The sequence below is a fragment of the Podarcis pityusensis genome (genome assembly GCF_964106645.2).
Source record: "Podarcis pityusensis genome assembly, chromosome: Z".
NCBI lineage: Eukaryota > Metazoa > Chordata > Lepidosauria > Squamata > Lacertidae > Podarcis > Podarcis pityusensis.
Genome location: NC_138044.1, coordinates 29,971,319 through 29,996,077, shown reverse-complemented (window position 1 = coordinate 29,996,077; position 24,759 = coordinate 29,971,319). Strand labels below are relative to the sequence as shown.

General features: G+C 44.5%; 1 protein-coding gene across 2 annotated transcripts in view; it reads right to left on the bottom strand.

Annotated features, from left to right (window-relative positions):
• LOC308468814 (connector enhancer of kinase suppressor of ras 2-like) overlaps positions 1–24,759 on the bottom strand; it is a 317,637-nt gene that overhangs the window by 41,212 nt on the left and 251,666 nt on the right. For both annotated transcript variants that reach the window (XM_080991239.1, XM_080991238.1), the window contains exon 15: positions 10,281–10,329. In XM_080991239.1, the coding sequence (XP_080847365.1) occupies positions 10,281–10,329 (49 nt within the window). The remainder of the gene's footprint in view (positions 1–10,280; positions 10,330–24,759) is intronic.

Sequence of the window (24,759 nt, the reverse complement as noted above, 5' to 3'; positions counted from 1 at the left end):
CCTTTTTGGTTAACTGCAGATCTGTGCAACTTACACAAGTTGGCGGTTCACAATACATTCATGGAAAAGACCAGTTCAAAAGGATTTCATGGTACGGCCCAACACAACTCCCTTTTCCAACTTTGGCAAGTAAGAACACTCGAAAGTGGAATTATCCAAAGTAAATGCAACACTTGGAACATCTGTGAGATGGTTTCCTTGTGGTGTAAAAGATTTGTACCCAAGAAAAAATAAGCTCTATTGGAACCAATTGAAGGATTTCTATTCAAAGGAACAAAGGCACACCCCTCTCTGGTTTGTTGTAAAAGACTCTGAAGATGATGGTGAACAGGCCAGCAAAAGAGATCAGAGAAAGCAGAAGGGATTAGTATGTCTAAAAATAGGAGTCAATCAGCCTCATTCTTCTTGTTTTCCTTCCTGCACACTGAATTATATTGTTCAAGGGAACATAATTAAGGAGGACTTTCTGGGGATGATAGAGGAGTCTAAGCAAGTTCATTGAGCTGTGAGTTAGGAAAATGCATGGGAAATTATTTTAAAAAGCAACCACTGTACAGTACAGCATGATGGTCATAATGCAAGGGAAGGGCATATGCCTTGGACATACGTGGTCCCATTTCTTGCACCTCCAGCTACTGGAGCTCAAATAGCAGAACACTGAAAGGCCACACCTCGGAGAGTTGCTAACTGTCAGTAGGTGTGGAAGAGGCATTCAGTTTTGTTTGCATTTTAATGAGAAGCTACCTAATTCACAATACTGAACCAATGTGCAAACTAAAACTCAGCTGTCCTTCAAAATCCACACTTCTCTGAATTTGGCAATGCAGTTTTCCAACCAATCAATATGCATAAAAGTGCATTTATTGGGGGAAAGGATATATGTTAGTGAAAGTAACATACATAAATCCATTATGTTAGGGAAAATAACTTGCAACAATTGTAATAAACTAGATGGGCCAATGGTCTGAATTCAGTATAATCTAGCTTCATACTAGCATAAAAGAACTCACGGTTTCAAACTGCTCTAGAAAACAGGAAGGGGTGTGTATCTGAATGCGAGACAGAACAGTATACTTTATGGCTCCTTCTAAACCACAGCAAGCAGCACGTTATCAGTGCCTAGTGCCTGCAATGCAGGATGTTGAGTGTGTGGTTTTGGTTCACACACGGTTTAATTCCACTGGCATCATTTACTCCTCTCCCCTCTCCCACATAGAGAACTACGTAAATGGACTAGGGCTGGAAAAATAAGTATGCTAAGTACTCTGCTGGGTATGTGCCAGTCATAGAGGGGACATGTTGCTGTTATGACATTTAGCTGGAATTTCCCAAAGTGATGGAACACCCATTTTGCACCTTAAATGCTTGCTTTACAACTTTTCTCTTGAGTGGCTCAACAGAAAATGTGTATTTGATTACTGATGGGTCTAAGCTGTAATGAGCCATCTTTTGAGACATCTTCATGACTATTTTTCTTGTCAGCTTTAAAATCCTAAATCAAGGGCAGCTTAGGTTGCTGAGCTACAACTCCCATCAGTCCCAGCCAGGACAGCCAATGGTCAGGGTTGACTGGAGTTGTATGTCAGCAACATCTGGAAGGCTGCAGCTTAGCCATCCCTGTCATGGCCAACCTGGGTCCCCAATATTTCAAGGAGCATTTTCTCTACTGTGCTCCTTTCACACTCACCATGGGCACTCAAATCTAACTAGAAAGACCCGTTCTGGGAACCATCAACAGAAGATGCTAGACTATCTCAGCAAGGAGGTGGTGGCCCTATTCTTTGAGGGGTGAGAGACTCTGTGTTGGCCAGCAGGCAATGGTAGGGTTGCCATATTTCAAAAACCCGAATGTTTTCGAGCAAATATTAGGGGAAACTGGGCAATACACACATTAGTGAAAATAACATTCAAAAATAGTAGGGAATATTGCTTGCAAAAATGTGTATATTAGAATAAATGAATAGTAAAATCCTAACTAATTTTCATGAGGACCTTTTTTAAAGCAAGCTGGTATAGAAATGTGCTGAACACAAGACTGAGAATGGTGTGAGTTATAGTCCAAAACATCTGGAGGGCACCAGATTGCCAGAATGGTTTTCCCAGAGAGCTCTGGGAATTGCAGTTCTGTGAGAGGAATAGAGGTCTCCTAACAACTCACAGTACCCCTAGCACATGCCAGTCCCCAGAGTTCCTTGGGGGAAGACATGACTACTGAAGTTGCATCATGGTACTTTCAATGTATGGTGTGGATGTCATTTAGCAGCAGTCACACGCAAGCTGCATGGTTTTCATCAGGACCGCAGTGGGGAGTAGTACAAAGGGTTATCCCCCATTTCCAGACACGCTGCCATCCCAAGGAAAACGCTGCCCTCACACCTGCTAGTAATTGCTTTGCGAAAAAATTAGATGCAGCTGAAAGTGATGCACAGAAGTCCCAAATGCAAAACAAGCACAGAGAAAGCCAATGAACGTGACGCACAATCTTCCCTTATGATCAGATAAGTGATGATTTTTAATGTCTCGCAATGTTTGGCTGAGGCAGCTAAGGAAGATAGTAATTCATAAGGGGCTAAGAGCACTGTGTTCTGATAAGGAGGAAAGAAAATAAATAAATAAACATTATTTGTCAATCTCTTATCCACAGGCTTCACAATTTCCTACAGTGCCTCTATCAAATCGCATAATCATAACTCAGTATGCACAGCAAGAATGGCAAAGCTTTTTTATTATTATTCTGATACGTTATTCGTGCAATTCTGAAAACTATTCATTGAAGTTCTACAGATATCAATGAGCTGAGCTCGGACTGTTCTGGAGTAAGCCACTCAAGGACATAGATGTGCTTAGCATTTTCCCCCTGACATTGTTAAATCTAGGCACAGGGCAAGGGAATGAATTAATGTCTGCACTGTGTTTGAGCCCTTTCCCGTGCTGTTTCTACACTAAAACATTTCCACAATGACCGCTCCACGCATAAAATGGGGGGCGACCTTTGCGTGGACGCGCGCAGCCCCTGGATCTGGAGCGGCTCCATCAGCATAGGCTTGGCTTTGCCTTCCCTCAGGTGGGATACCTGGAGGTCTCCGCTTACCTCAGTCAGTTGTCCAATCCCACCTGGGGGAAGCGTTGCCAAGGAGATCAGGCCAGGTTGGGGAGGGATTACCTGCCCACACAATAGAGGGAGGATCTTATCTGGGAATCCTCACTTGGCTCCAGAGCTTCTCCCACCCTACCCACCCTCAGTTAATGCCTTATTTTGCAGGTTAACTTTTCTTCACAGGTATGCAGGCGCTGCTACGTTAAGGTCACTGTCAAAGGACCGGAAAGGAATTTCTCTGCATTGGCAGGTTTCGCCTTTCCCGTAGCAAAACGTCACAACTTTGGCGGTATCAGGCCTTGGGCGGAATCCATTTGTCCATCTTCCTCTTTGCAGCAGCGATACCAAGGGTCCCCGTTAAAGGGGTTTCTGAAGGGAGGCTTTGACCATACGCCGAAAGGTCATTGCTCTCCCCTGCGGCGGCGGCAGCATAACGGGGGTGGCTATCTCTGCTTGAACATATGTTCTCCAGAGCCGGCCCATCCCCCACACAAACACTGGATAACCCTGATGCTCCCTAGGTCCCCGGCTGGGGACTGGGGAGGGAGAACGCCCAATGCCTGAGCCAAGGTCTACCCACATTTGAAATTTAATAAAGTTGTGGCCAATTTAATCACATAGCACGTTGTCTTGAGTCGTTATTCCACATGACGGGGGGGGCGCTCGGGATCTGGGGACTCCGCCTGTGCGCGCAATGCTGCTCACTGCCTCTCATGTTGTAGAAACATTCATACCTTGCTGCTATAAGCAAAGTTGCATCTCCCTCCTGCAGCTAAGGATGGGGAAGATTTGATTCATTTCGCACTTAAAGGCAAATCTACATAATTCACACTATTCTAAACAACATGTGATTAGAAACTTAGCCATCCTTTGAAATTTGTGCTTCTCAAACTTTTGCAGTGCAGTTCACCAGCCAAGTAATACCCACAAAAATGCATGTATTTAGGTGAAGTGTGTATAAAAATGCAGATACTATTTAAAAACACATCTTGTTAGGGACATTACTTTGCAAAAAATGTGTGTATTGGGGGAAACTGAATACAAACGTGTATATTCGGAGAAATTCGCTGATTACTTTTCATGGGGAATTAAAAAAAAGGGCTTTGCAAACTGCTGTAGAAATGTGGAAAACTATACTAAAGATTGGAAAAAATGAGAAATGGCAAGCAATCAAAACTGACTGATTTGTTCATCCCTATCTGCAGTTGCATTTTCTTGCTCTCTGTATTTTTAAATAGGGACTTATAATAATGGATTTCAATGTAACTTGCAGTTTTGCTCTATAAGCCCCTTCCCTGCAACTTCAGGTGAAGAACCAGCTGCTTCCCATTCCAGGAGTAAAGGTAAAGGTAAAGGGACCCCTGACCATTAGGTCCAGTTGTGACCAACTCTGGGGTTGCGGTGCTCATCTCAGTTTATTGGCCGAGGGAGCCGGCGTACAGCTTCCGGGTCATGTGGCCAGCATGACTAAGCCACTTCTGGCAAACCAGAGCAGCGCATGGAAACGCCGTTTACCTTCCCACCGGAGCAGTACCTATTTATCTACTTGTACTTTGGCGTGCTTTCGAACTGCTAGGTTGGCAGGAGCAGGGACCGAGCAACGGGCACTCACCCCGTTGCAGGGATTCAAACCGCTGACCTTCTGATCGGCAAGTCCAAGGCTCTGTGGTTTAACCCACAGCGCCACCAGTGTCCCATTAGTCTTGGAATAAAGGGGGTTAAAGAGATCTTTGCTTACCTCATCTCCCCCAGAAGAGAATGACTGGCTGAACTTAAAAGCTTTCTATTTCTTGCTCAATTCAAAATTTGGCTTAAATCTATCAAGCACTTGCTGACCTAGTGAAAACATGTCATTTGTTACAGTCTTTAAAATCTTCTTAACCAATAGTTTGATTCCTTCATAAAACCCTCCACTGACTCCAATAAGTTTCCCAAGTAGTTTAGACCTACAGGCAATGTTTACGGAATCTTAACGGATCACTTCCTAAGCTGTAACTTAAAAAAAGCAAGCAGTAGCACAACCTATTATCTGTCTGGAAGCTGAATCTGCATCTATAAATGACAAAATTTACTCTCAGATGCAAGAGATTACTCATCCCCTGTCAAAAGCCACACAAATCAAGTCTGAAGAAAATGAATGCTATCAGCAGCTGCGCTCAAAGTTTGTGCCTTGTTTGAAATCCTGAATGCCTACCTAATTGCGCACTTTGCTACACAATGTTGCTCTCGATTACTTAGAATGGAGTTTAAAATGCAAGACGTGCACTGCAAAGCCAATGGAACTGCCAGGCCTTCTGTTCAGAGTATTTGGCGGTTCAGCTAATTACCCCACGTTCACTCCATGAAGAATAGCCCAGCGGAAGGGGGGGGGAACCCCATAAAACTCTTAGCAGCCTCCTGGCAAGCAGCAATAACATCTCACGAACACCCCCCCCCTGCTCTGACTCTTCCCAACAGCATCTGGACGTACATATTCAAGGGGCTAGATTAGATACCCAGGGTAACCACAGGGAAATGCCTCAGCAAAGCCAATCCAAAAAGCAAGGGGGAGAGATCTGGCAGAATGGTCATCTTAAACAGCTGCACTGTTTTAAACTGATGGATCCAGCTTTTTGTCGGCTTTGGGGCTTGTATCCAAAGAAGTGCTAAATCTCTTGCTCTATTAACGCAACAATTAACCTTCACACAGTGAAACTCCTCCCCTCTCCTCCTCTAAAAACTCCCCCTCCATTTGTTCTGAGGGTCCCCCCCCCCTCACGCTCTGCAGCAGATTTGTGGAGGGTGGAGGTTGCACATGGGATGGAGAAGGGGGGGGAAGATTCTGTTGCACTATCATAAATCCTTGCAGTAATGGCACGAGGGTGCTGGAGACCACTCTTAGTCCCACCCCTCCGCCTCATTCTTCCTGACACTCAACCAAGGCAAGCCCTACTTCGGGGTTTCTGTCCTTGGTAAAAGACAAACTCTATTTTGCTGCATAAAGAGACACCGTTGGTGCTTTTAAAACATCCCACTAGTGCACAAACACACACAGTGGAGTTCCTTTCAGTTCCAGATCCCTTGTCCAGATCTCTAGAACTTAAACCTGAGGAGCAAGGGGAGAATATCTCTCACTGCTCAAGTGCACCATCTCCAGGCAAAAGCATATATGTGGACACAAAATGGCAGCACCCTTTCCCTTCAAACTCCTTTGCCGCCTCGCCAGAGAGTAAAATGTGGCTGAATGTGGGTTTTAATTGCAGATCTTGTATTAGAAGTACAACCAGCTGGATCTACTGTGAGGGAAAATGGAGAGGGAGAGAGAGAGAGAGAGAATATTCTCCTCTCTCATAAAACCAGGACCCACAGCCATTCAACAAAGCAGAATGGCAGGAGGTTCTGCAGAGACAAAAAGAAGCAGGCCACCACACAGTCATTGTTAAACTATGGAATTTGCTACTACAGGCATACATAGGACTGCAGATACACAATTTCCCCCTCTGTTTTTATCCAGGCAACATTGCATAGAAAGTGAGAAGTTCCTCAGCCAGGGCAGGAGAGAGGAGACATTGGAAGTTAAGTGCTCCTCTCTCCTTCCATGCCAAGTGGGTCCTAACTGCAGAACTATGCCTTGGCCACCCCTTGGTGCCGGCCATGCTGCACTGGAGATGGATCCCATGGGTGGCATCCGCTTGAACAATGGAAATTTGATTGCACAAGTAGGACTTACATTTGCTCCACTCATCCTCTTGACCTGCTCTGTGGCCTGGCAAGCTAGGGAATGCAGCAAACTGAAGTTACCCCAGAAAGAAACAAGCTGAATTAGTGCCCTTTTGCAGCAGAAGGATCAGCAGCAGCCTAATTACTGAGAACACCTGTGCTGCAAGAGGCTGCTCTACTTAAAGGGGCCCAGCCTTCCCTAGTAGTCTCCTACTGTAACAGGGTGGGGAAGGGACAGGTCTTCCAGGGACTGTGGAATCAGTGCAACATCCTCAGGCTGGGGGGTCACCGGTCCCACAGGGGCATTGGGGAGCAGTTTCTTGTTGACTGCCCCTGCAGTGCCTTTCCCTTTCAGGTTTGGAGTCCTTGCTTCCATCACCTGATGAAGGGGACTCCTGGTCCCTGGTTATGTCCCTAGTCACAGCAAAAAAGAGTCTCCCTACTCTCCAGGAAAGATTTTAGTGGCATGTGGGGTGCAGGTCGGGAACTCTGCCACATGAACAGGTGTCTGCTCCCCCTGCATTGGACCTCACCCTGTGATTTGAGGGAAGAACTGAATGCAGTCGAGGATATGTGAGCCTTCGAGTATATGGTATAGGAGAGAGGAGGTGGAGAAACTGGAGCCATACCACAAGATGCTGCCCAGAATTGGCTACAGTACTGCTTCCCTTCTACCTAGCAAACCTTTCCCCTCCACAATGAATACAATTCCCATTAGGTAAATCTACTAGATACAGCTTGGGGCATTTCCTCTCAAAAGGGATTGTGCAGATCTGGAGAGGATATGGAAAAGGGAGACCAGGACAATCAGGAGATGGGGGTGGAGCACCCATGCAAATAAATCTTAGGTTAGGGTAGGGTTTCCCAAACTTGGGTCACCAGCTGTTGTTGGACTACAACCCCTATCATCCCCAACTACTGGTCCTGCTATCTAGGGATGGTGGGATTTGTAGTCCAACAACAGCTAGAGACCCAAGTTTGGGAAGTTCTGGGTTAGGGAACTTTGTAGGGGGGGTGGGAAACATGGATTACTAGGAAGAAACAGAAATTTGAAGAATCGTGAATGGTGCAATGATAGTAACAGGCAGAAATATCTTTTTTTCTGATTCCTCATGCTCAAACTCAGACTAACCTACTGTTGGCAGTAGATTGGGGGAGACAGGGAGCAAGAAGGAAATCACCATGCAGCTCACAATTAACCAGAAAAAGAAGCCCATTCCTTCTTACAGCAAACTCAGGTTGTAGGTGTCACCAGGATTTTAACCAACATGGGGCCATTGAGAAACAAGTGGCGGTGGGGAATACTAGTACAGTCATACCTTGGGTTGAAGTAGCTTCGGGATGAATATTTTTGGGTTGTGCTTCGTGGCGACCCAGAAGTAATGGAGCGCGTTACTTCCGGGTTTCGCTGCTCGCGCATACGCTCAAAATGACCTCACGCGCATGCGCAGACCCGTCTTACGTTTACTTCAGGATGCGAACTGGGCTCCGGAACGGATCCCGTTCATATCCAGAGGCATCACTGTATACTTGAATGAACTCTGAGGTTTGTAGAAGTTCAAAAAATCTTTGGAAGAAAACCCCCCACCAAACATATACCCATGCTGGTGTGGCACTCCACAGGATTGAATCTTCTGCTCAACAGCTGATGAGTGAAGGGTTCAATCCTGCTGGGTTCTCCTTCCCTTTGCACTCCCTGTGGCGGAACATGCTGTAACTGCTTGCTTCTCCATCCCACCTGCTGCCTGCTCCAGATTGCTCTGGGAAGCCCGGCCCAACCCACAGCAACCCAGGGCCGCTCCACTTGGCTTCTGCCAAGCCTGGACCCTCTTAAACTGGCCTGATTCAGTTTGGGATTGGGAGCGAATCCAGTGCACAGCCATACTGGTGGCTTTAGAATGTAGAATTATCCTTGGAAAAGAAAAGAAAAAAAAGGGGGGGGCGGACACAGAATTGGGCAGAGTGTGGAATGTGCAGCTCAGAGGGAATGGATGGCCAGATCTCTGAACAGCAGCTTTTATTTTAGTAGGGAGGACACACTGCGCCCATTCTGATGCATGCCACATCTATTAAGGTGTGCCAGCAAAATGGAGTTTCCATGTTCAGAAGCAGTCAGTATCCATCTATCTCGATAGACAATGCACCTCTGGGGGTGAAGTCAAACACTAGCAGCACTGAAGTGACCTCCTTGAGGTGCAAGCCTGGGCAGTGTCTATGAAGGTCCTAGGCTGCCCAGATAACAAGACCCCTCCCCTCGGCCTCACTGATGTGGTCCAAAGGAAAGGAAAGCAATACATTTGGCACCAGCTTGGCTGCAGGAGTTGCCCAAAGGAGGCATACAAGGTGCCATCCACGGTCTTAGGGTCTTACAAGGTCTTAGGGACTCCACTCTATATTTGTTTAGGGTTTACTCCATAACCTCTTCTTTTCCCGGAGATGTCCCCCATAAGGCAGCAGAGGTTTAAGATCAGAGTTTACCTGCTCCTAGATAGGTTACCTTCCCAGGCTGACGAGCCACATCTACCCCTCACTTCTCTCTACGGCATGTGCCTTGGTGACCGTTGAACCCACTATTGGTCTGGTCCGCTCAATCTGCCAGAGCCTGTCTTCATGTGCAGGGAAATTCCCTAAATCACCAAGAGTTTGAGACCCATCTGCTACCCTTACCTGATTTAGACAGGCTGTTGAAGCAGTTTCCTGGGGTGTGGCTGCTGCGCCACACTGACAGCATCCAGGAGCCACAGGTGAGAGCTGAGTGCACACTGGGGACCAAAGGTGGACCAACTACCTCAGAAGGAACACATGTCCCCCACCAGAGGTACCACCCCTAACTCCCCACACACCCCTCAGAAGTAGAATATCTCTGATTAACAGATATTGGGGACAAACAAAAAGGGAGCTGCTATACCCATGGGCTTGTATCCAATGCATCACTAAGTAACTTGTTCAATTACAAAATGATTTATGCCTGCACAACCAGACTTTTGCCCCTCTCCACACTGCAGCATGCCCCCTAAATCTGTTCTGGGTTTTTCCCAAGCCTTCTGGAGCAGATATGAGGAGGGTGCAGGGTGTGGGTGGAGAAGAAGGGGGGAAATTCAATTGCACAAGGGCAAATTATAATGCTAATGGAACAAGTGCATTGGATACTGCCCATTCTGCCCATTCTTCAAAAGTTTTCGCTGTTGGGAACAAAAAGCTTCGCTTGATTGCTCTCTGGTGCAAGTAATCCAGCTAAGCATTTCTTATATATTCAAGGAATGGCATGGCTTACAAATCCATCATTTCAGCAGTACATTACAGGGTGATAAGCTGAGGGGAAAAAAATCTATATTAGCCTTTGCTTCAAAAACAACACACATAACACTGGATTGTCAGATGTGCCCACCAGCATAGACACAAATTTAGAGACAACTCTATATTATCAACACATAGCAATGAATGATTTCTCTTAGGATAGGACAGTCATTTAGCAAGGAATTACCTTCCTCATGGATGTGCCTCCTTGTCGCTCAGTGGCAGAACTCACATACCTGCAGAGAGATTGAGGGGAAAGGAAGAGTCTATAACTTCAGACAAATACAATCTGAATGAATAATAAATATGGTTTATTTGCTCAGTGACTGCCTGATTTACTTGCCTGCCTGAGCATGGGGCTTATTCACCTAGCACGTCTCTCTTACACACAGACGTTGATCCGAAGACGGATCAATGAATAAGTAGGTAGTTCTTAGACCCGCTCAGTAAGAGCCACACAAACAACGGCTCCCCCAAATCAAAGAAGAACAGGGTCATTCAAAGTCTTCTGAGCTATTTAATACAACGTGCGTTGATTTGGTCTGTAAAGAAGATTGCGAAATCAGGGAAAAGTCTGCTCAAAATGCTAGCTTTAAGAAAAGCTTGGCAGAGAGGGAGATCAGCCTAAGAAAATGTAACTGGTTCATGGGAAAGCATCTGCTTTAGCAATCCTCAAAGCTGATTAGCTGATCTCTATTAATGCTAGCATTAGGGGCTGGGGGTTGGGAACGAGAAGGTGGAAAACAAGTGTCTCCAGAAAGAATTGAAGCCAACCTGACATAGTTAGGAACATGGAAAGCTGCATTGGTACAGAATCAGACCCACTGGTCTATCTAACTCAGCATTCTCTACTCTGACAGGTTTCCAAGTCCTGCCTGGAGATGCTACAGTTTGAACCTTGGAACCTCTAGGTGTAAATAATATGCTCTACCAGTGAACTATGGCTCTCTGTAGGAATTAGAAGTGTCATAGCTCAGTGATACAGCATCGGCTTTGCATGCAAAGTTTCAGACCCGGGCATTTTCACAGAGGGATAGGAATGTCCTCCACCTGAAACCTTGGATGACCTCTGCAAGCCACCACGGATCAGGTGTGGGGAACCTTTGACCCTCTTGATGTTGCTGAACTACAACTCTCATCAGTCCCATCAAGCACAGCCAATTGCCAGGGTTGATGAAAATTGCAGTTCAGTAACATCTGGAGAGCCAAAGGTTTCCCATACCTGCCATGGTCAATACTGAGCTAGATGAACCAAAGGTCTGACTCAGCATAAGGCAGCTTTCCATTGAGTAAGTTTCTTCAACTCCCTCTTGTATTGCACCATGAGTTTGCTTCCTCTTAAGCCTCTGTCCCACTCCTGAATTCCAGTTTCACTAGTATTCCTGAAGTTAATTCCACAATCAGAGTGTGGTCAGTTTGTTGTGGCTTTCAGTTCTTTTGCATGTATATGTTAGTAAAACCCTACAAGAAAGCAATCCTAATGCAAGCCTATATATAATTGCTTCACAATTCTTTTTGGTGTGGTGTTTTACTTCATGTGCAGCATGTACTCCTACCAAACTAATTTTGACAGAACTGTACATATATATGATGGCACAGATTGCTTTTTTGCAGGGTTTTACCGTGATGCACACATGAGGAACACATAGAGTGTGGGAAATTGTTTTATATAGGAGCCAGAAATTAAAAACAAAAACAAGCCAGATTACTGGAGGATTCCTAAAGCATTGGTTCTATTTTGGAAATGAGACTAGTCAGTTTGGAACTCCAAAATCCACAGGGAGTTTTGGATGTGGAGAATTTTGCAAGCATCCCAACACAGTTCTACTGTGAACCTACGCAGATTTGACCAGGTAAACCTGCATGGGAGACAGGGAAAGGCAATTCTGACAATTTTGGTTTCCTTCAGTTATGTGTTTTTCCATTCTTAAATTCAGTTCGCCACATTTCCAGATTAGTTCATATTTTTCTTCAGCATATTAGTGTCCATTTTTCCTAATAAGCACATATTTGTATGCATTTCCCCCAATGAACACATTTTTGCAAAGCAATCTTCCCTAATATATGCATGATTTTCGGTATACTTGTTGGCTGGAGATCTACATTACAAGATTCAGAGACGGCTGTGTTTCGGTCCACATATTGTTTTGTAATGTGTGAATTAGGTAAGTTCGCCTTTAAATGTAAACATTTCTATTTTCTCATCCATCCTAGTGGGAGGCCCCATACAGCCACATTTGCAGACCTTTCTAAACAAGAAGATATGCAGGGAAATAAGTGAAACAAACATACAGATAAATCCTCCAACATGGCTCGGCTCTCTCCTTTTCATTCTAGCAAATTCTCTCTGTCTGAGTCTCTGGCTATTTATAGCAGAATCCTTCCTAATATGAGCATCTTGCGCCTTTCTGCCCCTCAAGTAATTAAGAGTTCAGTTATAATAAATATCTGCAAATTGATGCTTGTCCAAGGGAAAGCTATTACTGAAGTTGCAACACCAATGGTGTTGAAATAGATGGCTTTTCATGCTTCCCAAAATAAAAGTCTCTAAGTTGATCCCTCTTAAACATTTCAGATCATTTGTATTCTCGAGGCTAATTTAGTGTAATGCAAAAATGGCAAGCTTGTTTCTAAAGGCTTTATCTGTACTGCAAACATTGGAATGGAACTCTGGACAGAATGCCCTCCGAGACAGAGACAGATTTAGGGCAACACAAGTGGTTCCCACACACAGGGTGCAAAGGCCAGGGGGGTTCCTTTCTGCCTCCTTCCCAAAGCCTAGTGAGGCTCTGACAGAGTCCTCCAGCCTTCTTCCCAAAACCTAGTTAGTACTTGCCTAGCTTTGGGAAGGAGACAAGGGGTTCTAGGACTATGCCAGAGCCTGGTGCCTGCTTCCCAAAGCCTGGTGTCTCCCTTACCCAGCTTTGGGAAGGTGCCACATGGGCTAGCGGGCAGGGGTCATCATATTTTGGCCTCTTGCAGGGCACCAGATTACCAAGGTGTGCCACTAATGAAGGGAGAGTATTAGGTGGAAGAAATGCCACATGCCACTATGTAAGGGTGGGGATTAGATTCAGTTCAGTCTAAAGGCAAATCTACATAATTCACACTTTCTAATACAAAGTCCAAACCAAAATACAAGCATCCCTTTAAATTCATACATTTTTGAATTTTGGAATGCAGTTCTCCAGCCATTCAATATATACAAAAATGCACATTGCCTGGGTAAAGTGTGCATTAAAATGCAAATGTTAGTGACATACAAAAATACACTAGTGAAAACCGCTGTGGAAAAATAGGGATATTAGGTAAAATTGCTTTGCAAATATGTAAATAATAGGCAGAACAGCATTGTTCACTTTATTACTGAAGTTGCAGAACAGCATTCAAGCATGTACATTAGAAGAAATTTGCACTAAAATGCTGATAAATTTTCACAAGGACTTAAAAGAAAAAAGAATTTGCAAAGTCGTTGAAATGTGGAGAAGTGAACAATCTTCTGGAGTTTTGTTTAAGAAATCCAAGATTACATGCACAAGCTTTGGCCTGAATGATCCTATTTCAAGCTGCCCATAAGGTTGCTAAAAGTTTTCGTACAATCCTGCCAGGGTGTTTTCTCTCCCTTGTTTCTGGAACCGCTGATCTGACCCATCTGGAATCTGTCAGTTTCAATGCTCAGCCTCATTTTTTACAATCAGCACACAGCTGCCCTTGACTGGACAAAAGCCTGCTGGGGCAAAGGTTTACTGCATGTCACGAAACTGGAATAACATGAATCTTTTCTTTTGCTTTTTTTTGTGGGGAGCAGGATTTTTTTTCTCTCTCTCTCTGCAAACTTCCAAGTAAAGAAATGGGTATGCTTGGCTAACAGACTGCTGAAAGGCCTAATCATTTGGAAAATGAGAATGTATCCATGAACAGTTTCGAACACAGTGTTTTTCCCTACTCGGAGAGCACATCCATGCAGGAAGTGTAAGCCTCGAATAAAACAAAGAGATCATACAGGTAGACACAACAAAACACATGCTTCTGCAAAAAAAATAAATGGTGGAAACATTTTGTTCATTTTGTAATGTGTGTGTAGAAAACACCAGTGATCTTTTTTTGGATTCATAAAACCATCACTCAAATTGTCACATGCATGATTATTTACATGTGGCATTCACACACTTTAACCCCCATCTAGGCAGAACAGGTCAGATGGTCCTGAGAGCCTCTAGCAAATAAATATGTGAATATTGCAGATATTAATATTGTGCATATGGAAGCAAATTGGTTGAATAAAAATGGACTCTTCTTTTAAATATTTTTTTCCAGTTCACACATATGCTTCACAAGTTTTACTGCAGAACTTAACTTCAAAACAACTTGAAACAAACAAAGTTACATTCAGATAGATGCATAACTTGTATACTTGTCCAGGTATAAGGCACTTTACAAAACATATTGCATCCGGAGCTAAAAATCAAAGCTCTGTCTCTTATCCATTCCAGCTTCCTGGAGAGAGATTAGTATTTCCATTCCCTTCAGTAGCTTGAGAACGAAGATCCATTCCACCCAAGATGGAAACCCACAGATTAGCATATGCATAGACTTGTAATACAATCCTTTTTGTGTGATTCTGAGCTCATCCCCTTGTGAGTGAGGCACAGAGATACAGCCCCAATTAATGATTAATGTTAGGCTCTCTCTTCAGCTCTTCTTTAGCTTCAATGGAAGTTCCCATGCCGTGCTTCACAGTATACATATAGACACTTTGGATTTATTTCCCATTTCAATGTACATTAAACAATTATACTTAACAATTGACATATATATTCCTTGCCTTCCAAGATCTTGCCTTTCTGAAATTACCTGGATTTGTTTCTGAAGCAGGATCACAATGCATAGAAATTGGATACTGGTCCTCTGGGAATGCTTACGTCTCTTGTGGGTGTAAAGAACCGGAGTTTCCAATCCTAGACTCTAGTGCTGGAGCCCAGAAATCTTACTACCTACATGAGGGATGTGGGCCCCTCCAGTCCCCTCTGTCTGGCCTTTGGGACTTTCCCCAGAGCACACCTGTCTCTGGTCCTACTTGAGTGTTCTTGCCTGGCAAGAGCATGTCACTTGAACTCTGATCATGCTTCCTGCTTACCTGGATGTTATTCTGAGTGTGTGTAAAAACAGGCCTACTGTACAAAAGTAAAATCAACATTTGTGCCTTGCTCCTTTTTGCTTCTGGCTTCACATCCTGCTGGCATTTGGCCCTCAGAAGGTAGCCTAGAAGGGAATGTGGCCCTTCGGCTGAAAAGGACCCCCAGCCTACACCATGGCAGCCAGAGGAATGGAGAGCTTGATCTTTGTTGTGTTACAGCACCATCACTGCAGGTGCCTAGGTTTAGTGGCACTGCATCTTCCAGGAAGGCGAAAGGTTCCCCATCTCTGTGCTAGGTCAAGGAATGGTTGCAGAAGACCAAGACATTGCCATGGTGGTTAGTGGGGAGGCTTTTCAGAGTTTAGAACTGGAGCATCCTGGGATGGGCTCACAGCATCTGACCTGAACTTTGGATCATGTGATGGAGCCTGGACATTCTTAGGTTCCCCAACATCCACATATTCCACTCGAACAACAGAAGCTGCTTTGAAATCATGGATCAAATCTGCAAAGCAGGTGGCTTCTGGCCTGTGGTTTGATTAAAGGGACACAACTGCAGTCATGTGCATTCCCAGGCTGCCTGAGATTTCTCTTTCCTTTGCCTGCCTTTTTGGTGTTAACAGCAGTGGGAAGCAAAAGTGCTAGCTTGCTGCTAATTTGGCTACAGCCAGTATTCTTTAAGGGTCAGCAGCCTGAGGGGCTGGTGGAGGGGACCCAGCTGTGACTGAGAAACTTCTTTTGCCTCCTTTCTACTTCCTGCAGCTTTTGGACTGGAGGGCTGCTGAGCAGAAATAGCAATGACTCAGTACATTTCTGGTCAAACAGAGAGGATGAATGCATTTTGTTGGGTTTTTTTCTCTGAAGGGTTTTTTATTTTAAAGCAGGATAGAAAGCTTGTCATATGATGACAATTAAAAATACTACTACTGAAGCTGCAGTCCTGTTCACTGTTACTTGGGAGTAAGTCTCACTGAACTCAATGACATTTACATCTGAGCAGGGATGGGGAACTCTTACATTTGTTTTGGTTTCTCTTATTTCAGTTCTCCTCATTTCCACATCAGCTTGTTACTGATTTCCTTTTGAAAGCTTATCAGCATTTTAGTGCAAATTTCTCCTAAAATGCACATTTTCCATAATATACTTTTGCAAGCCAATTTTTCCTAATATAATGCAGTACACATTACTTGGCTGGAGAACTGCATGGCAGGATTCAGAGAAGGGCAAATTTCAGGAGATGGTTCTATTTAGGTCTGCGTATTATTTCAGAAAAGTGTGAATTAGGTAGGTTTGCTTTAAAATGTGAGCTGAATGCCTCTCCCATCTCTGCATTCATTGGATTGCTCCGTGGTTAGATTGTTTTATTGTAATCCTATAAACTGGAGCAGACATTATGTTTTCTGCAGTGATACCACTGGGAATGGCCTCCCCATGACAATGACCTATATCTCGGTCATGACATCTACATGTTCCTCCCATGAGGATCAGCACCATTCCCTTTGGCTAGTGGGAAGGGGAACATCAATCCAGCCAGCCAGTTCTTGTGGTCAGGGCCAACTCAATACATTTTTCTGCATGAGCACATAGCAGCACATAGCAGCAACACCTGCCCCCCTCCACCCCACCAGACACACAGTGTACGTGGCTGGCCAAGTTATTTAGCACCTGAGGCAGAAAGCTCCACAAATGCCTCTGCCTGGAAGCAAGGATACAAAAATAAATAAATACGTTAAATTGCGAACAAATATGTGACCCCAAACCAGCTGCCTCAGACGTCCATTCATTTTGCTTAATAATAGAGCCAGCCAGGGTTTGTGGGTAGGACAGTGGGTTCTACATCTGAGCACTAGGACTGCAATCCTCTTTCCTCACCTTGATGGGTCCATTTGTGGAATGACCTCCCTTCTGATGGTGCATCTCACAACATCAATGTGTGCTTTTCAACTATCACTCAAGAAGCATCTCTTTACCCACACCTGTGGCTACCACTTACATCACAGTTCTGTGTTGCCTTTTTCTTAATTTTGTTCTTGCTTTGCTTCATGGTTTTACTGTATGATTTTAATGATCATTTGAACCTGTTTTAATTGTGATGTGTGTGTGTGTGTGTGTGTGTGTGTGTGTGTGTATAATCTCCATCCCTTGGGACCATTTGATGGGATATAAGTACAAATAATACATAAATAAATGCACAGAAAAGCTACAGTAATCAAGGGCAGGTTTCAATATCTGGTCAAATGAGGAATGATCTTAACAACAACTCTTGGGAGACATAGGAAAGCTGTGTGCTGGCTGAACGAGCTTCCCATTGCATGCTTATAACGAAATCTTAATAAAGCTCTGATTGCCATGCTAAAAACGAACAGCAAGTGCTTCTTGTTCATTTGAACAGCCACACAGTGGCAATCCACCAAGCGCACACACGGGTCCTGTAAATAAATGTATTAAGCTGACAATAAGGACAAGCATTTACGTAATCACAGCGCCAGTATTTCTTCAGTTCACCCAATGTTAATTAGAGTGAAAAGGATTTTTTTTAATAATAAAAAAGTTGTTTCATTTAAACAACACAGCGGGGCCCCTCAAGACGTGTGCATAATCCAAGACAGAGATTGTTTTGTGTCTCTGCCTCTTCAACAAGGTAATTTACATTTCCTATTAAATAAATAAAATGAGATGAAGAGAAAGTTAGGAACAAATGTACTGAAGTCTTCTGACGACACTCAAGAGCAGGTAGTGCACGAGTGGGGGCACATGGTATGACGCTCACAAGGACTATCCTGGAAGCAGCCTCTGCATAAGAAGAACCCTCCTGGATCAGGCCAATGGCCCATCTAGTCCAGCATCCTGTTCTTGCAGTGGCCAACTTAGATGCTTGTCGGAAACCTGTAGGCTGGACATAAGCACCAACATGCGATTCCCAGTGACTAGTAGTCAGAAGTGGGTATTCTTATCAAAACTGTGCATGGACCCCCTGATCTGGGGGCTGATCTTGCACTTTGGGGTGGCCCTGATCCAGATTCAACACTATATTGATTCAGAGGAAGAGCCCTAATGCTTAAATGTGTGGTTGACAGAGGGAAGGGGAAGGAGTAGCTGTAGGTGAACAGTTGTGTTGCTTACCTGATTTCTCAACGCCACATGCCCCGAGGCTGGATTACTGCAATGTGCTGTATGTGGAGCTGCCCTTGGGCCCACTTCAGAAGCTCCTGCTGCAGCAGAATGCAGAAGCCAGATTGCTGATGGGGGCATCTAGCCAACAACAATGGCACTATTCTGCATTGGCTGCCCATCTACAACCAGGTTCAAGGCCCCTATATTAATTTTAAAATCCCTGAACAATTTAGATCCAGGGTACCTCAGGGACTACCTGAACCCTTATATCCCAGCTTGATCACTGATATCATCTGTAAGAATGTAGCTGGAAATTCCCCAAGTTGGTGACAACAAAAAACTGAGCCTGCAGTGCCAATGGCCCAATATTATGGAATACTCTGCCAGTAGAGATGGGCACTTTCTGTGCCAACTTTTAAATGCCTGCTGATAACTCTTCTATTCTGCCAGGCCTATGCAGGCATCTTTCTATAACAGCTGATTTCTGATTTTAACTTTTTTTTATTTGGTTTTCATTACATGGTTTTATGTGCAATTGTTGTAAACTGCTCTGATATTACCATATTGGCCTGAATATAAGCCACACTTTCCCCCCAAATTCCGACCGTGAAAAGTGAAAGTGTGGCTTAAATTCGCAACCTTATAAAAATTGGCTTTTATACACCAACCATTTCAATTTTAATTACAGGGCGGGGGCGGCGGAGGGAAGATGGGATCGCCTCTCAATCCTCCTTCCATGCCCCTGCACGTTCTTTTTGGACGTGAGTTCCCACAACCTCACAAACCCGGATCCCTTCCTCCCTCCGTCTTCCTTATGGGCGGAGCAGGAGCCCTAAAGCATGGCCAGGAATTCAAGAGGGAGGCTCCCAGATTTTGGAAGCAGAATCACTGCTCTGCCCCCGCCCTTTGCCTCATCTCTTTCCATGGAGCTGCGTGGACTCGATGACTCCATTTACGGGTGTGAGTGCCTGCAGAATTTTAAGGGAGCAGCTTATACTCAGGTATTGTCGTCCGCCCCCCCCCCCAATTTTAAAGGTGTGGCTTATTTGCGGATGTGGCTTATATTCAGGCCATTACGGTATATCTATATATCTTTTTCTCTATCTCTCTGAGAGGCAGAGGCCCAGGCTTCCCAACATCACTTCTGGTTACTGAGAGGAAGGAGGGAGAGGTCACAGGAAGCTTTGCATGGTGCAGGTGCAGTGGCAGGAGTGCAGCTTGGCTCCATCACTGTACTGACACACCACAGAGTTCCCAGCCACCCCTCCCCTCGCCTTCCTTGACAGTGATGTGTGGAGCTGCAAAGCCAGGCAAGCCACACCACCCTATCCATGCTACCCTGAGAGCACCACTGTGCATGCATACACGAAATGAACTCCCAGTGAGTTAAAGGGACTTGCTTTCTAATTAGCATGCACACTTGCCTCTGCTTCTCCCCCTCCCCTGCTGCCCAACCACCTTGCCTTCTTACAGCTCCAAGTTGCTCCAGGTGTTCCAACCTGACTTCTGGTGATCTGGGGCCACCTCAAACTTGGAACTGCCTGAATTAGCCCAATTTGGGGCTGAGTTCAGGTTTTGGCTGAATTGGGTGCACAGCTCTAATTCTGTATATTTGTATTGGATTTGACGTTGTTCTTACATATGAAATTGTTTTATATGTGTTTTTATTGGAGATGCTTCATAGGACACAGGAATGCACGGAGGCATAGATTTCTGCCCTGCCGCATATTTGTTCATGCAGTGCTGTTTCCATTCCACTGCGGTTCTGACAAAAAGCTTACATTACTCATCTCACTGTGTGCTGTGGTGAAATTTTACATAATCAAGTAAGTGTGGTTGTGGCACTCAGATTACTGCGGAGTGCCTTGCAAATGGGCTTCCAAAAGGTCTAAAATGCCATTTCCTGGAGCAGATGTTAACAATTCACAGACAATATGAAAAGCTGCACTGACACCTGAGGATGCGATGGAGGCAGAGAAGTGGCCCTTCTTTGCCACCTCAACACCACAGAGTAGGCATGTTGTTTCACTTGTGCTGTGGTTGGCTTCACATTTCCCCACTTGTGTTGTCGTCATCATCCAGCTCCACAATGGCAGAGAAGGAGCTCAGAGAGACAACCGTGTTAAAAGCCTGATGTGCCCTGCTCTTCCCCAGCATGGCAAGGGTTTCAGCAGGGCCTCCTGCTCTTTCTACTTGAAACTCCCCATGTGCATTCAGAAATCCATTGGATTCCATGTCTCGGTGTGGATCATCTTAAATTTGTCCACCAGATTACTGAATAAATAAGGGACCAGGTTTATATGTGAACTCTTTGGAACTTTTGTCCATATATGTATTGCTGTGAGTTTGTGGGTGCCAGATTTCTAATCCCTGGCTCTGGCGAGTGTTAAAAGCTAATCAAGCCAAGCTAGCTTGATGGGCCATTAAGAGGGGCTCATGTGAGATAGCAAATGGCTGGAGGGTCCCCTCCCTCAACAGATAAAGCCAGAGTTTAAAAAGGCAAGGGTGTGGTGTGACCTGGATGCAAAAGCTGCAGGCTTGAAAGGCAGAGAGGCAGAGCAATGGTGGATTTCTGTTTGTATCCAAAGCTGCAGCTATGGGAGAAAGAAGACCCTTTTGGGTCTTGTGGTGAATCTTGTAAACAAACCATGTATCACAAAGATATATGTGCCTCATTTTCAAAAGGAAACAGAAACCCCGGGTAAGCGCATGGAACCCCTGGAATCTTGAAGTGCTTGAAGACTGAGGTGGCGTGCAACAATATGAATTATTATTATTATTATTGTTGTTGTTGTTAATAATAATAATAATAATAATAATAATAATATTATCTTTTCTAGTTTAAAAATTGCCATGTTTCTCTTTACTTCGGGGGGTTGTTATTGGGTTGTGTTTTTTAATGTATTTTGTGTTTTCATATTGTGCTCTTATGTTGTAAACTGCCCTGAGACCTGTGGGTATAGGGTGGTATACTACTACTACTACTACTACTACTACTAATAATAATAATATCCCAATGCTGCCTGGAGACACCAGGGACCAAAACTGAGACCTTCTGCATGAAAAGGGAATACCACTAAGCTACAGTTCTTCCCCAATCTTGAAAAGTTGTTTTGTGACAGGTTTGCTAGTTCTAATAAATCAGAGGTGGGAAACCTGTGGCCCTCAAGATGTTGCTGGACTCCAACTCCCATCAGCCCCATCCAGCATGGTCAATCATCAGGGATTATAGGAGTTGTAATGCAACGGCCTCTGGAAGCCATGTGTAAGAAAAGGGATTACCCAATGATGGGTTTTGGAATGATTCTTAGGGCACACACACCACATAGATTCAATGCACATTTAAAGTATATGAATTCTCCCAAAGAATCCTGAGAACTGAAGTTTGCTAAGAGTGCTGGGAATTGTAGCCGTGAGAGGAAAACTAGAGTTCCCAGTATGGTGGAGGGAGTCACATGCTTTAAATGTGCATTGAATTTTCTTTAAACATATGGTGTGGATCTGCTTATATTTCTTGCCACTTCCACATTGCACGCCATCCATTATTTTGGACATAAAACTTCAGAGGTGTTTCCTTTTATTTTTCTGGAAGATTACTTGGGGGTTTATTTTAATGCTATATTTGTGCTTAGAAGCTCGCCTATTCCCTTACAGAACTAACGTCTGCTAAGAATATCTGACAAGAGTTGTAACGATGAAACGTGGCCTGATAAAACGATCCCTCTCTGCCTATACTTGGGGTTTTCAACTTTTGACATTGAACGCAAGAAGTAACATAATGCCCAGAGTGTTCGATACAAAATGTTTTTCTTTCTGCCTTAATGGGCCTATGATTGACTACGCCACCCGTTCAAAAGAAGAGGCAAGGCAAAGCTCTCTGAAGGGCAGGCAAACAGCTGAAATGTATCGACCCCCAATTTCATTGTACACATTTTGTAAAGGCAGAACGTGGGCTGCAGATGAAATCACTTGCAGGGGTACAGGGGGAAGAAACATGCCCCCCCCCAGCTCTTGTTGAATGCAGATGTGGGTAAATGCTTAACCTCTGTTGAATTTGTTGAGGCTTAACCCCCTTGGGCACATTCAGAACGACGAGGGTACTTTTACAAAAGATAGAAAACAGGAATTTAGAGCACCTGAGAATGAAATAACATAGAACCTATGAAGAGCAGTACTGGATCTGACCATAGGTTCATCTAGGCCAGAATCTTGCTGAACTCCTTTTGGAAAGCCCACCTGCTGGTTGAAGGAAGTAGCCTTCTTCCTACAATTGCTCCCAGGTACTGGTATTCAAAGGCATGGTGAAACTGAGTAGGGAGGTTGCACACAGCAGGTGTGGGGAATCTTCTTCAGGCTGCAGCACGCTTGTGGAAAGCTGCGGAGGGCTGCATTGTAGCAGCAGGTGGGACGAGATGCACACACAATAGCATGCTCTTTACCCACGCAGGCACAATGTTATTCTCATGGAAATAGAGACATGTACTTGTTTCTTTGCAATTCCACTCTACACAAGTTCCACATTGTTGTTGTTGTTATTTTAAAAGCCTTCCAAAATCATTTCTCTATTCTAAATGTGCATAGACAAAAGGAGCTCAATGCTCCAAGAAGAATGCAAATAATGTTAATCCACAGCTGAACAGCAAGCCCCGCCTTGCAGTTTAAAGACCCAAATGCCAAATGCAACTGCATCCCAAAAATTATGCACACTCAATTGCAACATGTATGGGGAATGTTCTGCAAGGAAACGAGTTGACCTCCACCAGGACATTTTACCCTCCCCTTTGAACTTCTTTTACCAGTTCCTCTTGCAGAAGCAGATGCCATTAGACACTTTGCATAGCATCAAAACCCTTCTCCCTCTCAGCTGCTCTCTGCTGAAAAGAGGGAACAGAGGCCACTTCAAATTCAGCTGCAGGCAGCACCTGCACTAAGCATTCCTGCTACAGAGGTGTGTGTCAGTGTGTAGCTTGGCCAAGATGGGCTCTCCGCCCTAGGTATGGCTCTCCTCCCTAGGTAAACCCACCTCTTCACCACCGTCATTTCAGTCCATTTGGTTCCCTTCTCCTGCTGGACCAAATCTGTGCCATGACCCAGAAGCATAAGGCAAGCCAGTGTGGCATAGTGGTTAGAGGGTTGGGCTAGGACCTGGGAGACCAGGGTTCAAACCCCACACTTGATCATAAAGCTCACTGGATGATCACCAACTCCCAGTTTAACTTACTTCACAGGGTTGTTGTGAGGCTTAAACGGGGAGGGGGAGAACCATGTAAGCCACTTTGAACTCTTTGGAGTGAAAAGGTGGGATATATATAGAATAAGAAATAAATAAAATCAGTGAAGACACATACACCTTCTGTGTATAGACCAAGCTGTGGGCCTTGGCAGCTGCCCATAAATGCTGGATGCCCCTGAACTAGCTAACTCTACACTTCTATAAAAGCCCCTTGACCTGTTTCATTCACTTTAAGTTACAGGTTATTAGGTAGACATCCATGGGCCAAATATCAGCTCCATTATGTATACTTTGATGACATGAGTCCATCTTAACATAAGAACATAAGGATGTAAGAAGAGCCTGCTGGATCAGGCCAATGGCCCATCCAGACCAGCATCTTATTTTCACAGTGCCAGACTGGACGTTTGCAAGCAGGATTTGAGCATAAGAGACCTCTTCCTTCTTTAGTCTTTAGCTCTCTCCCCACCACTTCTGGCATCTATGGACTTACTTTACAGGGCTTTTGTAATGTTTATTAAGATTACACACGTAAAGTACTTCAAAGAGATGCACAAAATGAATACTAAGCATCGCCCTTTAACAATGAAGCTTTTTTCCGTTTCCATGTCATGTATGAGATTTCGCCCCTTCTCTCCCTCAATTAAAAGATTCTGGATACTAGCCCAGGATTAGTGCCAAAATAATACTGGAGCACAGGCTTTCTTGTCTCTCTCAAGAGCAGTAAAAAATAAATAACCCCGAATCCAAATTTTATTAAAAAAAGACTTATGGGAAGTGGCCAGCCTCCCATAAGAACATAAGAAAACCCTTATTGGTTCAGACCAATGGCACATTCTGTGCTCCCAGTGGCCCACCAGGATCCTAAGTGCTTGTGATTTCCAGCAACCAGTATTGAGGATAGACTGCTTCTGATGCTGGAGGCAGTACACAACCATTATGACTAGTCGCTGTTGATAGCCTTAACCGCCATGAATATGCCAAGCTCTGCTTTAAAGCTTAACAGTCCAGAGGCCACCACAGCAACTCAAGGGAAACAGCCCCTAGGTCTTTTTGTGAAATACTTTTAAAACCTTAAATGCATTTACATCATGACCAGTTGCAGATCTTGTTAAAAGCAAGCAAAAATAGTCAGAAAGAGGTGGGGGGAGGGGAGGAAGCAAATGGTTCGTCACTGGACGT